The 13,513-nt window shown below is 46.2% G+C and overlaps 1 protein-coding gene across 1 annotated transcript in view; it reads right to left on the reverse strand.

The window, feature by feature from the left end:
* Positions 1-13,513, reverse strand: part of SORL1 (sortilin related receptor 1) — a 165,241-nt gene that overhangs the window by 25,921 nt on the left and 125,807 nt on the right. The window contains exons 28-36 of the mRNA XM_040976801.1: positions 12,975-13,106; positions 12,552-12,683; positions 11,825-11,959; positions 10,660-10,815; positions 6,698-6,847; positions 6,080-6,211; positions 5,371-5,497; positions 5,064-5,233; positions 194-306 (exon numbers count right to left, since the gene is read on the reverse strand). Of these exons, the coding sequence (XP_040832735.1) occupies positions 194-306; positions 5,064-5,233; positions 5,371-5,497; positions 6,080-6,211; positions 6,698-6,847; positions 10,660-10,815; positions 11,825-11,959; positions 12,552-12,683; positions 12,975-13,106 (1,247 nt within the window). The remainder of the gene's footprint in view (positions 1-193; positions 307-5,063; positions 5,234-5,370; positions 5,498-6,079; positions 6,212-6,697; positions 6,848-10,659; positions 10,816-11,824; positions 11,960-12,551; positions 12,684-12,974; positions 13,107-13,513) is intronic.

Consider the following 13,513-nt stretch of genomic DNA (forward strand, 5'->3'; position numbering starts at 1 on the left):
CTCAAATTGTGGTGGGGCGCAGCTAGTACCTTACAAAAAGACGGGAGAAGAAAGGGCAAAGTAGGGGCACCAAGTTCTAATGGATGATGGTTCCTTCACCATAAAATCATGCAAAACCAACTCCTAGCCATACGGAACAACCAGGAAGCACCCAGCACCGCAGCTCACACACTAGCTCCTGTCAGACACTCACAATGTATTCACGAACGAGGCCGTGAGTGTGGAGAGGAGGGGTCCAGTGAGCCACGATCACACCTTCTTCTTCACTGTGCAGTGACAGCTGGAGATTCTGAGGGGCATCTGGCACTAGAAGAGAGACAATTCGAAGTCGGATCACCCTGCTGACAGACGACGCGATCTCATATACAGAAAACTTTCTAAAGACATCACCAAAAAATTGTTAAGATCAATAAACTCAATAAAGTTTCAGGATGTGAGCTCGACACACAAAAGTTGGGAGCATGTCTATATACCAATAATGAACTAGCTGAAAAAAAAAATGAAGAAAGCAAACTCCACTAATAGTTACACAAACTATTGAAAATTTTGACAGAGTTGAAAGACTCTTTCATGAAAATTACAAAAGTACTGATGAAACAAATTAAAGAGGGCACACACAAAAAATGAAAAGACAGGCGATATTCATGAATTGTAAAGAATAATATTGTTAAAATATTCACACTACCCAAAATGATCTATACAATCAATGTAATCTCTATGAAATAAATACAAGACCTTGCTCACAAAAATCAAAAACACTAAAATTTGCATGGAATCCTAAAACGGCCCATATAAGCCAAAGCAATTTTGCAATGGGGAAGAAAGGAACTGGAAGCATGCCTACAGCGCCATGACAGAATTTAATAGCACGATGTTGGACTTGTGACTTGTTACTGAGGACTACACTATTATAATAATATAGGAGAAAACAATGTGTGTGTGTGTGGGGGGGTTGGTGAAGAAGGGTAGGGCGTGGACTCCCTGTGCCTATAGAATAGTATCATAAAAAATAAAAAGAAAAGAAAATAAAAAGAATTGGAAGCATTATACTACCTGATTTCAAAATATACTAAAAGGCTATAGCAAATGAGGCCCACATTATGATTCAGTGGATTATTGCCTCTGCTTGCCAATTAGCACTCCCTACTAGAGCCCTGATTTCGAGTCGCAGCTGTTCCGCTTCTGACTCAGCACCCTGCTACCGTGCTTCAGATAGCAACGGGAGATGACTCAGGTACTTTGGTCTCTGCCTCCCACATGGAGGATGAAGATGGAGCTGCTGGTTCCTGGCTTTGGCCTGAATGTTATGGCCATAAACCAGCAGGTGGAAGATCTTTCTCCCTATCCTGCTCTCTCCCTCTCTCTCATTTTGCCTTTCAAATAATATAAGGACCAGTGTTGTGGTATAGTTAGTTAAGCTTCCATCTGTGACAGCAGAATCCCATCTGCATGCCAGTTTGAGTCCTAGTTGTTCTACCTGTCATCCAGTTTTCAGCTAACATAACATGAAAAGTAAAAGATCACATCTACATTTGAGACCTGGAAGGAATGGTAAGCTCCTGGCTTCAGCATGAGCTTACTATGGTCATTGTAGAACTGGGGATTGAACCAGTGGATTGAGAACTCTCTCTCTCTCCTCACCCTGCCGTGTGTGTGTGTGTGTGTGTGTGTGTGTATGTATGCATCCTTCCCTCTGTAACTCTATCTTTCATAGAATTTTTAAAAATATTTGTTTACTTTTTATTGGAAACGCAGAATTATACAGAGAAGCAGAGACGGAGAGAAGGATCTTCTGTCAGCTGGTTTACTCTCCAAGTGACTGCAATGGCTGGAGCCAAGCTGAGCGAAAGCCAGGAGCCTGAGGTTTCTTCCTGGTCTTGCACATGGGTGCAGGATCCCAAAGCTTTGGGCCATCCTCTACTGCCTTCCCAGGCAGCCAGGACATGAACATGCATCCGCACTGAGATCCTAGCAGTTGCAAGTCTAGGATTTGGCCACTAGGCTACTGCACAAAGACAATCAATCTCTCTCTCTTCCTCTCTCTCTCTCACATACATGGGAGAAAGTGCAATCTTTCCAACAAATATGCTGAGAAAACTGGGTTTCCACAGGCAGAAGAGTGACACTAGACCCTTTCTCAGAGCATATGCAAATAACTCAAGAACGGAACAAAAATGTGGTAAGACCCCAACGATAAAGCTAGTAGAAGCAAACAGGAGCAATGTTTCAGAAAATTAACCCAGGCAAAGATTTCTTGGATATGATCCAAAAGCACAGGAGCAGAAGCAAAATTTGACAAATATGACTTCCTAAACTTCAAAGCTCTGCTCAGCAAAGGAAATATTCATCCTACAAATGGCAGAGAATATTTGTAACCCATCCATTTATAAGGGATTTATGCTCAGAACAACAATCAATCATACATACATAAATCTCATCCCAATTAGAATGGCTTTTCTAGAAAAGCAAAAAGTAAGAAACTCTAGTGAGGATTCAGAGAAAAGGGGTGCTCCCTTACACCACTGGTAGACAAGTCAATTACATCAGCCATTATGGAAAACACTTATCAAACTAGGATGAAATTGATCATATGACCCAGTAATTTCACTACTGGGCAAACATTCAAAGGAAATAAACCAGTAACCTAAAAAGATCTGCAATTCCATGTTTACTTCAGCACCGTTCACCACAGCCAAGCTATGCAATCAACCTAGGTGTCTACCCAAGCCTGAACAGATAAATAAAATGCACTAGGTATACACAATAGATTGTTTAGCCATAAAAAGAATGAAATTCTGTCATTTATAGCAACATGGAGGGTATTATCTGAGATGAAATAAGTCAGCCATGGAAAGGCAAATCCGGCATGCTCACATTTGTATATGGAAGCTAACAAAGTTGGTCTTGTAGTGCCAGAGAGTAGAAAAATGGTTACTAGAGGCAGAGAACAGTGGGAGTGGGAAGAAAAAAAGGAGAAAGGATAGTCAATGTGCACCATGGTGTAACTGGACAGGAAAAGTAACTACCAAAGTGACATAGCACGATAAGTTACATATGATTGACAATAATGAATGATTCCAAATAGATGGTAGAAAGGATTTTGGAAAAAAAAATGATAAATGCTTGAGATCATTAAGATGCCAGTTACCCTGGTCTATCATCACAGACCATAGATATGTATGGATTAAACTATCCCATGGTACCTACTATGTATGATCATTATATAGTAAAATGTCTTTCAGTATGTGTATGTCTTTTGAAGAATCAACTTGAAGTTAAATTTTATCTATACGTTGGCCAAAGGGGATAATATTCTTGAGACAAGAATCTTGAGCCTGATTGGGATCTATCTACTAGAAAAGCTGGTGGTTGGGTCTTCATTGTCAAGGCACCCTTCCTCTTCTTCCAGGAGGCACAACGGGCTCTTCACCCATCAGAGTCTCATGTAAATCTGTGACTCACCAGGGTGAAGGAGGCACTCCCTTGCACAGGCTGAGCCACAGCTGCCCCTGGGACTTTGTCACTGAGATGCTAATTGTCAATGACAGCACCTGCTAATCTCAACCTCTTTTAGAATAAAACAGAGGATCATGGACATCCCTCCTGAGGAGTAAGACTAATTTTCTCAATCACAGAAATCCTATATCCAAATGAATATGATCACTTTCAAGGCAGATTTCTTAATTAATTTAGTGCTAGCCTTTTCAAAATACTTTGAGAAATGGGGGAAAAAATGACTGGAATAAGTTTAAAGTCACCCATGTCAACTGCTTTGAAAAAACAAGGCAGGGAACTTTCTTAAACACATGAATTTAGTAAAGTTCATAAAAACTTAACCACAGAACTACACCTGATCTTAGCCAAAAGGCCGAGAACCAATTAACCACAGAACTAAACTAATGAAATATTTAGTTTACAGAAAATGCATATCATAGATTTTTAAGAACTTCTGTACTACAATTAACTCATCTTTTAACTCCCTTTTCCATGAACTTTCTAAAGTCCTTCATCTTTTAATGATAATGGGTTTAAAAGCACCAAGTACTGCAAAATATTTAGAGAAGGAAGTTAGAGACAAAAACTACACAAGAAATGCAAAACAAGGCAATGAAGCAGAAATTCTGAAATCAATTTGTTTTGATGGGGGGTAGTTATGGAACCCAGATCTTTTCATGTGGGCCAACAGCATCTTCTTTTCTTTAATGTTTATTTATATTCATCTACCTGACAGGCAGAGAGAGACAGACAATGAAAGAAAGGCCACAGACAGACAGAAATCTCCCATACACTGATTCACTTCTTAAATGCCTGCAGAGTGAGGACTGGACCAGGCTGAAGCCAGGATCCCAGAACTCCACCCAGGTCTCCCACATGGAGAGCAGGGATGTCACCCATGCCGTCCAGGATACATGCGCAGGAAGCTGGGCAGGGTGCAGAATATCCAGGACTCAATCAGGCACTCTGATATGAGGTGTGCCTCCATCTGCTGGATCACAATAATCATTCCTGAAATTAATTTCTTAAGATAGAAGAACATTCTCTTCCATCACAAGGAGAAATAGATGCTCAACAACTCTGGCAAGACCACAAAACACAGCCACAATACTTCTGCTTGTGTAAGTCACACGTAATTATGCTTCTACGTTCCCAGGCAGCATCACGAAAGTGCTCTAGAAATTCTGCATAAGGTCTTGCATATACCATAAGAATAAATCAGAGGGCCGGCACTGTGGCACAAGTTAAGCTGCCATCTGCAATGCCAGTATCCCATAGAGGTGCTAGGTCAAGTCCCAGCTATTCCACTTCCAATCCAGCTTCCTGCTCATGTTCCTGGGAAAGCATTAGAAGACAGTCAAGCCCTTGGGTTCCTGCATCCATGTGGGAGATCTAGATGAAGCTCCTGGCTACTAGCATGGCCCAGTCCTAGCCACTGCTGCCATTTGTGGAATAAACCAATGGATGGAAGATCTCTCTTTATCCCGCTCTTTCTTCTTCTCTCTGTAACTCTGCCTTTCAAATACACAAATAAATCTTCTAGAACTTTTAAAAATCGTGATACTTACATCCCTCTGGAGTCCTCAGCGTCACAAAGTCATTGGTGTTATGTACCTTGCTTAGACACTGAACCTGCACTTTAACCTGGTAGGTGGTATCTGGTTTCAATACTTTCAACACAGTGTTAGTCTTATTGCTGTGGGTCTCCAGAGTCTTCCACATGCTCTCTCCAACCACTCTGACCAAAAGAATAAGAATGTCGTCACATTGAAACAGGAGTGGTTAGATGTGTGACTACAGTCAAGAGCCACACTGTGCACCCCTCAAGAGAATTCATGGCACGTGCAAGGGCAATAAAGACGTTACTAGACCCACCTATAGTAGACATTGTATACGCAAGCAGCAGAGGGCATTTTTTTGGGCCGCATCCAGGTCAAAGTTACATTCCCCGAGAAGTCAGCTGTCCACTGAAGGTTCTGCACTTTGTATACAGTTAACTCATCTAGAAAGACAAAGGGAAAAACAAAGCAAGCCATCTCTAGCAAATCCTTGACTCTCAAAGGACCCAAGCAATGCCTTGCTTTTAAATAAAACCGAAGAGTCAGCAGGCCACAAGCACGGGAAAATATATCCCCCAAAGTGTGTAGTAGAAATTTTGTGTCTGATCTTTCCTGGGGCATTCTGGGTATTTTTCCTTGTTCTTTATTCCCAGCCTACCGAGTGTGATTTAATAGAGAATGACGATATGTACAAGGACAATGTCACTACAGGATCTGCTACTAAATGTACCCCTCAAAGAACTGTGGCGTCAACCCCACCACCAGCCTGGGGGCTGTGACTACACGAGAGTGCAGTATGAGGTGCGACACCTGTCAAAAAGAACTCTGAGACTAGCATTCCACCGACAAGAAGGAGGGAGCAGCCAGTTACAGAGTTTCGCCGATCCTCACTCACGGGATGGTCTAAATTTGGGAGTAAATCCATTTCATTTCATTCCAGACTGAAGAGATGTGCACAGCGTCCTTGGCCAGAAGTGACCTCCCTGCCCTGGGGACTCCGCCTGACAGGCGGGGCCGGCACTCACCACTGCAGTTCTTCTCATCACTCTCATCTGAGCAGTCCAGGAAGCCGTCACAGCGCTCCGAGAGCACGATGCAAGCCTCGCCATCCTCACACCTGAACTCCCAGCTCATGCAGGTCAAGGTACTGTGTGTGGCTGAAACACAAAGAACTTTCCTAAATCCTCAGGGAGACGGGCGGTGTTTTAGGGAAGACCGGATCTAGGTTTATTCATATTTAAGAAAAGCAGATTGCTGGAGGTGACACCTCCAAGAAGATGGTCTCTAGGTCTTACAGATATTCACTACATATTTCTAAAAGAACAAATGACACATACACAGGAGGTGATGATTTTTTCCTTAGGCATCATAAAGAGTCAATTAAACATGTTTTGCTCATTCACAAAATAGCTTTACCACACACATCCCTGCTATGTCACACCCAACCAGCATGCTAAGCAAAAGGGGATCATAATGACACAGATCCATGTGGCCACACGGTAATGAAGACTATGGTAATAAACATACAAGATCGCATCATGGGGGGTGTGCTCATGCAGAAATGCAGTACCGTGGTGGGGTACCATGCCCGCTTACACTGTGCCCAGCGGTGCCCGCTGGTACTGTGCCCTCCCACTACTCACGGCAATTGGCCTCATCCTGGCCGTCCTGGCAGTCCTGGTGGCCATCACAGCGCCTCCAGTTAGGGATACACTTCTTTGGCTGCTGGCACTCAAACTCAAATCGGTCACAACGTCCAAGCTGGGAGGGGGCGGATGTAGCAGTGGCATTGGCTAGAAGAAAAGAGTTTGAAGATTCACTTAGCATGGAGTATAGTGGGCGGCTACAGTCATCAACTTATGTATTAGGAGAAGACAAGGCTGTGGGAACTGCATCAGGGACCCAAAGACAAAAATCTGGATAAAGAAAGCAGACTGAACACACACATCCCTGCTCCCTCTTGGGCAGGACCCCGACGCCAGAGTCAAGAGACTGCTGTGAAAATGCCAGAGCGTGAGTTACGGGAAAGAGCGCAAAAGCTGGGGATCTGACAGCCACAAGACAGAGCCCAATGATGGAAGAGCCCAGAAAGGCTGTGTCACATCCCACATTGTCAGAGACCCAGCCAGACCGACACCAGGCAGCCTGCAAGACACTCCGCGACTGCTCCCTCTTGTCCAGGAGGGAAGGGCAGAAGGATGTTGAAGCAGCAGCTGTCTCCTGCTAGCGACAGCAAACAAGCACCTTGCCTTCCTCCCAACGGCAGATGGAACATGGGTGCCAAGACAGGGTAAGAGCTGAGAGTGAGCTCGTCCTTGTTCAGGCAAGACACTGCAGGCATCTTCTCTGGGAAACCAAGCCGCCTCAGACACAGACTGCAAAATTCCCCCCATTAGTTTAGAGCGGCTGAGCCATGTTAGCCCCCAGCCTTAAACACCAACGGTGGCACAAAATATAGCCCCTCTGCCTCAGGAAAAAAAAAAGTCAGCTGGAGGAAATAGACTTTGCAAAAGGAAAACTTCATAAACAAGCATTCTCAATACACCCAAAAAGGAACAAGGCTTATGAATTGGTGAAGAATGAGATACTACAAACCGGGAAAAGCTCCTAAAAAGAGAGCTGGGATGACCCCAATGAAAAGATCTCCAGGGACAGTCACAAGATCAAGTTAGGCAAATACCTCCCGAAATGGGAAACAAAGATACATGAAAAAAAATTAGAAATTACGTGCTTTTAAAAACTGTAGCAGGAAGGACCTGACCAGCAGAGTCATTACATGAATGCTGAGTTACAAAGAGGGAAAAATGGGTTGGTAGAGGAGAGAATCAATATGCTCAGTGACGTATTTCAAGAAAAACTCCTCCAAGTAAAATACAGAAATTTCCATAATAATAATAATAATAAAAGGCCCTGGGTAACCATCACCCTGGATAGAAAGCACTGCAAAGCAAAGAGTGAAGAAGTGGCAGAGAGCCAAAAGCAGGTTACACACAGAAGATCAGCTTAAGACAGCTGCAGATTCCCCAAAGCCGGCTCAACGACAAAGGCAGAGACTTCAAAATGGTGGAGAAAAATTACTCACAGCCAGCGCTCAAGTCCAGATACCAAGGGACTCCGAAGACACGAGTAAAGTCTCAACTACACTTATCCCATGAACTCTTTTCAGGAACTTTCTTGAAAATGGGCTATTCCAAATTATGAGATCGAATTTTAAGAAAAAAGGGGAAGAAGGAGGGAAGGAGAGAGGGCAGGAAGGGCAGATGCAGAGGGAAAAGTAAAGTAGGATATAGCATGCAAAGCTCCAACACAAGAGGCCCTCTCAGAAGACACCTGTGTCCCCCGCGGGAGTGACTGGTACCCATCACAGCCAGCAAGTTCAAGAGACAAAAGTGCTGAGGGGGGCTGTCACAGCGTCACCTGTCAGAGGGTGTGCTCCACCCAAGCCAGGGTGGAAACCGAGAAGAGCAGAGAGCATTCATGGGACACCAGCTCTTCGGCGATTATCACGGCAGACTGAACTGAGGATTCAAAGTACTACCTAGCATGATAACAGGAAATCCACACCGCTACTGTGAAAAAAAAAAAATCTATGAAATCATCAGGAAATAATAAAGGGCCAATCATTAAGAGGACAGTAGAAAAGGTCAATGAAGACAGGAAAAGAGACAGAGATTAATCAGGAGTCCGTGACCGCTCCGTGGAGGCAAGACGAGAGAGGGAGGATCAAACCCCACTTGTTCAAAGCAGAAGTCTCAACCTTCAGGGAAACAAAGCATTAGAATTTGTCATTTTTACAAACACCCTGGGTGTTCCCACTCCGTGCTGCCTTCACATCACAATTTGATCAAGGTGTCTTTTGCTCAGAAATCCACACGTCTCTGCGCCCTGACGCTGCGTGAGCTTCACGCACAGCGAGAGGAGGGCAAGAGTGAAGGTACGGGCGTTCCTAAGAAGGACAAAAACCTCACTGCAGGCTTGCAGGCGGGGCGAGAGCAAGCTGGCAGCTGTGCTGGCACACAGGGGGAGCCCAGGAGAAATGAGCTCACACAGGGCTGGGGAGCAAGGACTGCGTCCCAAGCGAGCCTCTAGGTGAGAGGGCCTGTGATGGCCAACAGAGAAGCCAAAGGGACAGTCACAGAAGAGGAAACTCAGACTGGGGGCCAAGAAGCTTCCTGGCATATGCTCCCACGACAAGTGGGTTTGCAACAGACTTCCATTTCAGAGAAGGCACAGCCTCCCCACCTCTGCTCCGGCTGCACCTGAGCCAGCCAGGGTGCAGGGTTCCTTTCTTCTCGTTTTTAAATTGTTCAAGTATATTTATTAGTTACCATGATATAATTTTGTAGGCTTAGGGGTCCTTTCTCCCCTCTTCCCTACCTCCCGCCTCATTCCCCCTCAACTTTGTTCCCTGAATTATTACAGTTGTATAGTTCCTTAGTAACAGTAATAAGGTTAACTTTCTGCTATTTAAATGTATCATGACATTTGGTGCAGTAGCCTAATAGCTAAAGTGATCGCCTTGCATGCAGCAAGATCCCATATGGGCGCCGGTTCATATCCCGACAGCCCCGCTTCCCATCCAGCTCCCTGCTTGTGGCCTGGGAAAGCAGTTGAGGATGACCCAAACCCTTGGGACCCTGCACCCATGTGTGAGAGACCCTGAAGAGGCTCCTGGCTCCCGGCTTCAGACTGGCTCAGCTCCAGCCATTGCAACCACTTGGGGAGTAAATCAGCAGAGGGAAGATCTTCCTCTCTGTCTCTCCTCCTCTCTGTATATCTGACTTTCTAATAAAAATAAACAAATCTTAAAAAAGCAAAATAAATGTATCATGACATGGCAAGTATAGACAAAGGTAGAAAAAAATTCAGTTATCATACTATACAGGTATATTGACATGTTTCATTGAGAATCCTATTTTTATTTGGAAGTAGAGACATGTACTACAATTTAGTTTATCTGTGAGAATAAATGAATATATTTGATTACATCTATTTATTTTGTGTTTTGCATAAATACCACCTTATATCACAGAGAATGTATGATATTTGTCCTCTTAGGACTGGCATATTTCACTAATAATGATGGTCTCCAGTTAGGACCATTTTATTGCAAGTGGTAGAATGTCAAGGCCTACCTCAGCATCCCGCAGCGTGCTTACTACGCTGCCCTTCAAGCTGCCTCTTGGATCAGCCACTAGATGGCAGTGCCCACCCTCCTTTCACCAGGACAGGCCTGACACCTGGCAAGCAGGAAAAGCCGCCCATCTCCCCATCATTCCAAGTGTAATTTCCCACTGAGAGGGAGGAAAGGTGACCCGATTACAGCAGGGTGGGAAGTGGAGTGGCTGGCCTTTCCCTGCAGAAGGATCACAGGGCAGCGACAGAAGAAAAGACATTTGCCTTCTAAGTGTCCCTGAGTCTGGGAAGAGGGGCCGGGAGTTTCTCTGCCCTGGAGGTGCACAGTTGGTAAACGAGGAGGTTGACCACAGAGTATCATTCCAGCTAGGCCAGGGCAGCTGCTCGTGGGTGCCACACTGGCCCCCATCCTCAAGGGGTCCTTCCTGCAACAGCAGATGTCAAGGGACAGGATGGGGTTGGGACTCACCGAATGAGGGGCAGGCTTCCTCGTCAGATCCATCTGCACAATCTCGGTACCCGTCACAAACCCAGGTGTCTATCACGCAGGCCCCACCACTGCAGCGGTAATAATTGGGCAGACACGTGGAAGGTGCAGGTGTCGGAGATGGGAAGATATGCGAATCTGAAAAAAAAAAACAAACCAAGCATTAGAAGAAGCTGATCTCAGACCGAAACGCAGCCTACACGGTGTAGGTGTCTCAGCGCCCCAGAAGGAGGCCAGTGCCAGGCCCCGCTCTGCAAATGTGGAGTAGAACACACTGCATTCTTCCTTTTGGGGGGACCCGCTCTACTACACGTGCTGCAGTGAACTCCGGCTAATATTTTATTTTCTTAATTTTCATTTTAATCTCCAGAGTCAGCAATGGACAGTAAGCTCGCATCAGTTGGCTTATTGCCCTCACGGCCTGCAAGAGGGCTGGGTGAGGACGGGTCAGGGGAGAACACCGCCTCTCCCAAGGCAGTGGCAGAAATCCAACGACTTGAGCCAACACTGCTGCTTTCCATGGTCTGCCTTCGCAGCGGGCAAAAACCAGGAGCTGGAGGTAGGCATGCAACCCAGACACGTTCACATGGGACATCTATGCTGTGAGCACCTGGCCAAATGCCAACTCCAGCCTAGCAGGAAAACTGCTATTACTTTTGCAGGAACCTGCTGGAAGGCACACGGTGGCTAAGAGAATTCCCACCGAGGTCAAACACTATTCTGGTAAAATGAATCACAAACTCGGTCTGGAGACGAGAATGCTAAAAAGGAAAAGGGCAAGGACCTCGACGCCTATGAAATGTATCAAGGCATACCAGGCCCTGGGCACCTTGGTACAGTGGGTGCAGGTGGGGTCTGAAAGTCCACATTCGTAATAGGAGATGCAGATACTGCCACACTGTAAGTTTCTACACTTTTTATTGTGCCTGCAATGGTATGAGCAAACTTAGAAATGGCAGAACCCACACCTTAAAACAGCAGAGATAGACAGAAAACAAAACAAAAACCCCTGGAATCACATCCCACCAATTCCAAGACTGTATGATATGAGTCAGGCACTGCAGAGACAAGGTAAGACCTTGGAAGGAGAACAGGAGGGTCTTAGTTGCTTGTCACCTGGCTGGACCGGCACAAAGGACCCTCTTACCTCCACAGTCCCTCTCGTCGGACCAGTCTCCACAGTCATTCTCCCTGTCACATTTCCACCTGTTGGGGATGCAGTGGCCATTGTCACAGTGGAACTGGAAGTAGCGGGAGCAGTTGGGGGCTTCCGTGGGGTTTTCTAGGAAAGATAATCACACAATCAGTCACTTCCCTGGCACATTTCTCTGTGCATCCTGCTCGAAACCTTAGTCCCAGGACAACCTGCACTGCCTTCCCCATGGCAGCACCATGGCCCACGTGTGCACAAAAATAGTCACAGACTTGGCCCATTTGTTCTGGTCTCCACTTCCAAATCCTGAGACTGATCGTCTCACTCTGTTCTGTGACATTTTACAAAGGGATGGCCTCAACGCTGATGAAGACTTGATGGTGACAACAACATCTTTGCTATATGGTCTGTGACTTTGGGGGATTGGGGAGCACACTCTGTCACATTTTCCATAATTCTATTCCCAGTAATTTCTATGCATAATGTGGCCTTGCCCACTGAGAAAAGAAGGGGACATGAAAACAAAACAAAACATAACCCAGTTCCTGAGCATCAGCATCTACTAGGCAGCAGTTTCAGGACTCAGCTCTTCCTGGGGGGATTCAGGAATTGGTAGCAACTGCGACTAAGGAAGGAAAGGCAAGCCTTCCCCGGGTAGTGCTGACTGGTGGCTCCACTGTGGGAGTCGCGGTTGTTGAAGGCGGATCTGAGCTCTGCTTACCACAGTTGGCTTCATCCGAGTAATCGCCGCAGTCGTCCATCCCATCGCACTTCCAGATCAAGCTGATGCACACACCATTCTGACACTGGAACCCAAACTCATCACAGACCTTATGGAACTCGGGATCTTGGGCTGCATGGGGAACAGTCGCCTGTTAGGCCAGACCACCTACAGCCCCTTGGCAGACAGGGCTGGAGGCAGCGAGGGGAAAAGGACAAAGCCCCCTACTCAAGGGTAGTCTGGCTGGATGACTCCTTGGAGCAAAACCCGTACACGTCCACCAACAACCAAGAAGCGAGGTCCTTCTCAGATGAGGAAAGCTTAGCTACTCAACTACGATCTGTAACCTGATGGGAGTTCAGCCAGGGATGGCCAAACCTCTGTGCCCATGGGTGACCTCCCCCGGCAACCCATCCCACTCACAGCATCCTGCAAAGGCTGGGTCCTCATCGGAGCCGTCGCGGCACTGGATGATCCCGTCACACACCATGGAGTGGAACAGGCACTGCTGACGGTTCTTGCACACAAAGTCCATGAAGCGCGTGCAGAGGGGCTCTGAATGGGAGCAGGGGACAGTGGAGGGCCATGAAGACTCAGGCAGTAGCTAGAGCCGCCACTCGCTGGGCACACACCCTGTACCAAGCCCACAGCTAAGACCCTGGATGCAAAGTGTACTGTCAGACTCTCACAACATTGTGAGAGCTCTCAGAGACCTGGTTTTCACAAAAAGAAAATGGGAAATGACAGCGCTCGGCTGTCTTCCAAGAGCACACAGCCAAGGGAGCGAACTGCCCCATCTCAAAGCCATGATCTCCATCGCTAGTGATCTGACACCGATTCTGACAGCACTTTTCTATAAGGAACCAGTGTTGTAGATAGAACTGTGTCTCTCCACAATGCAAAGCTGAAGCCCTAACTCCAAATGTGTTTGGGACAGGAACTTTAAAGGAGTTATGAGGGTT

Source organism: Ochotona curzoniae, unplaced genomic scaffold, assembly GCF_017591425.1.
Source record: "Ochotona curzoniae isolate NIBS_2020 unplaced genomic scaffold, NIBS_Ocur_1.0 contig_2723, whole genome shotgun sequence".
NCBI lineage: Eukaryota > Metazoa > Chordata > Mammalia > Lagomorpha > Ochotonidae > Ochotona > Ochotona curzoniae.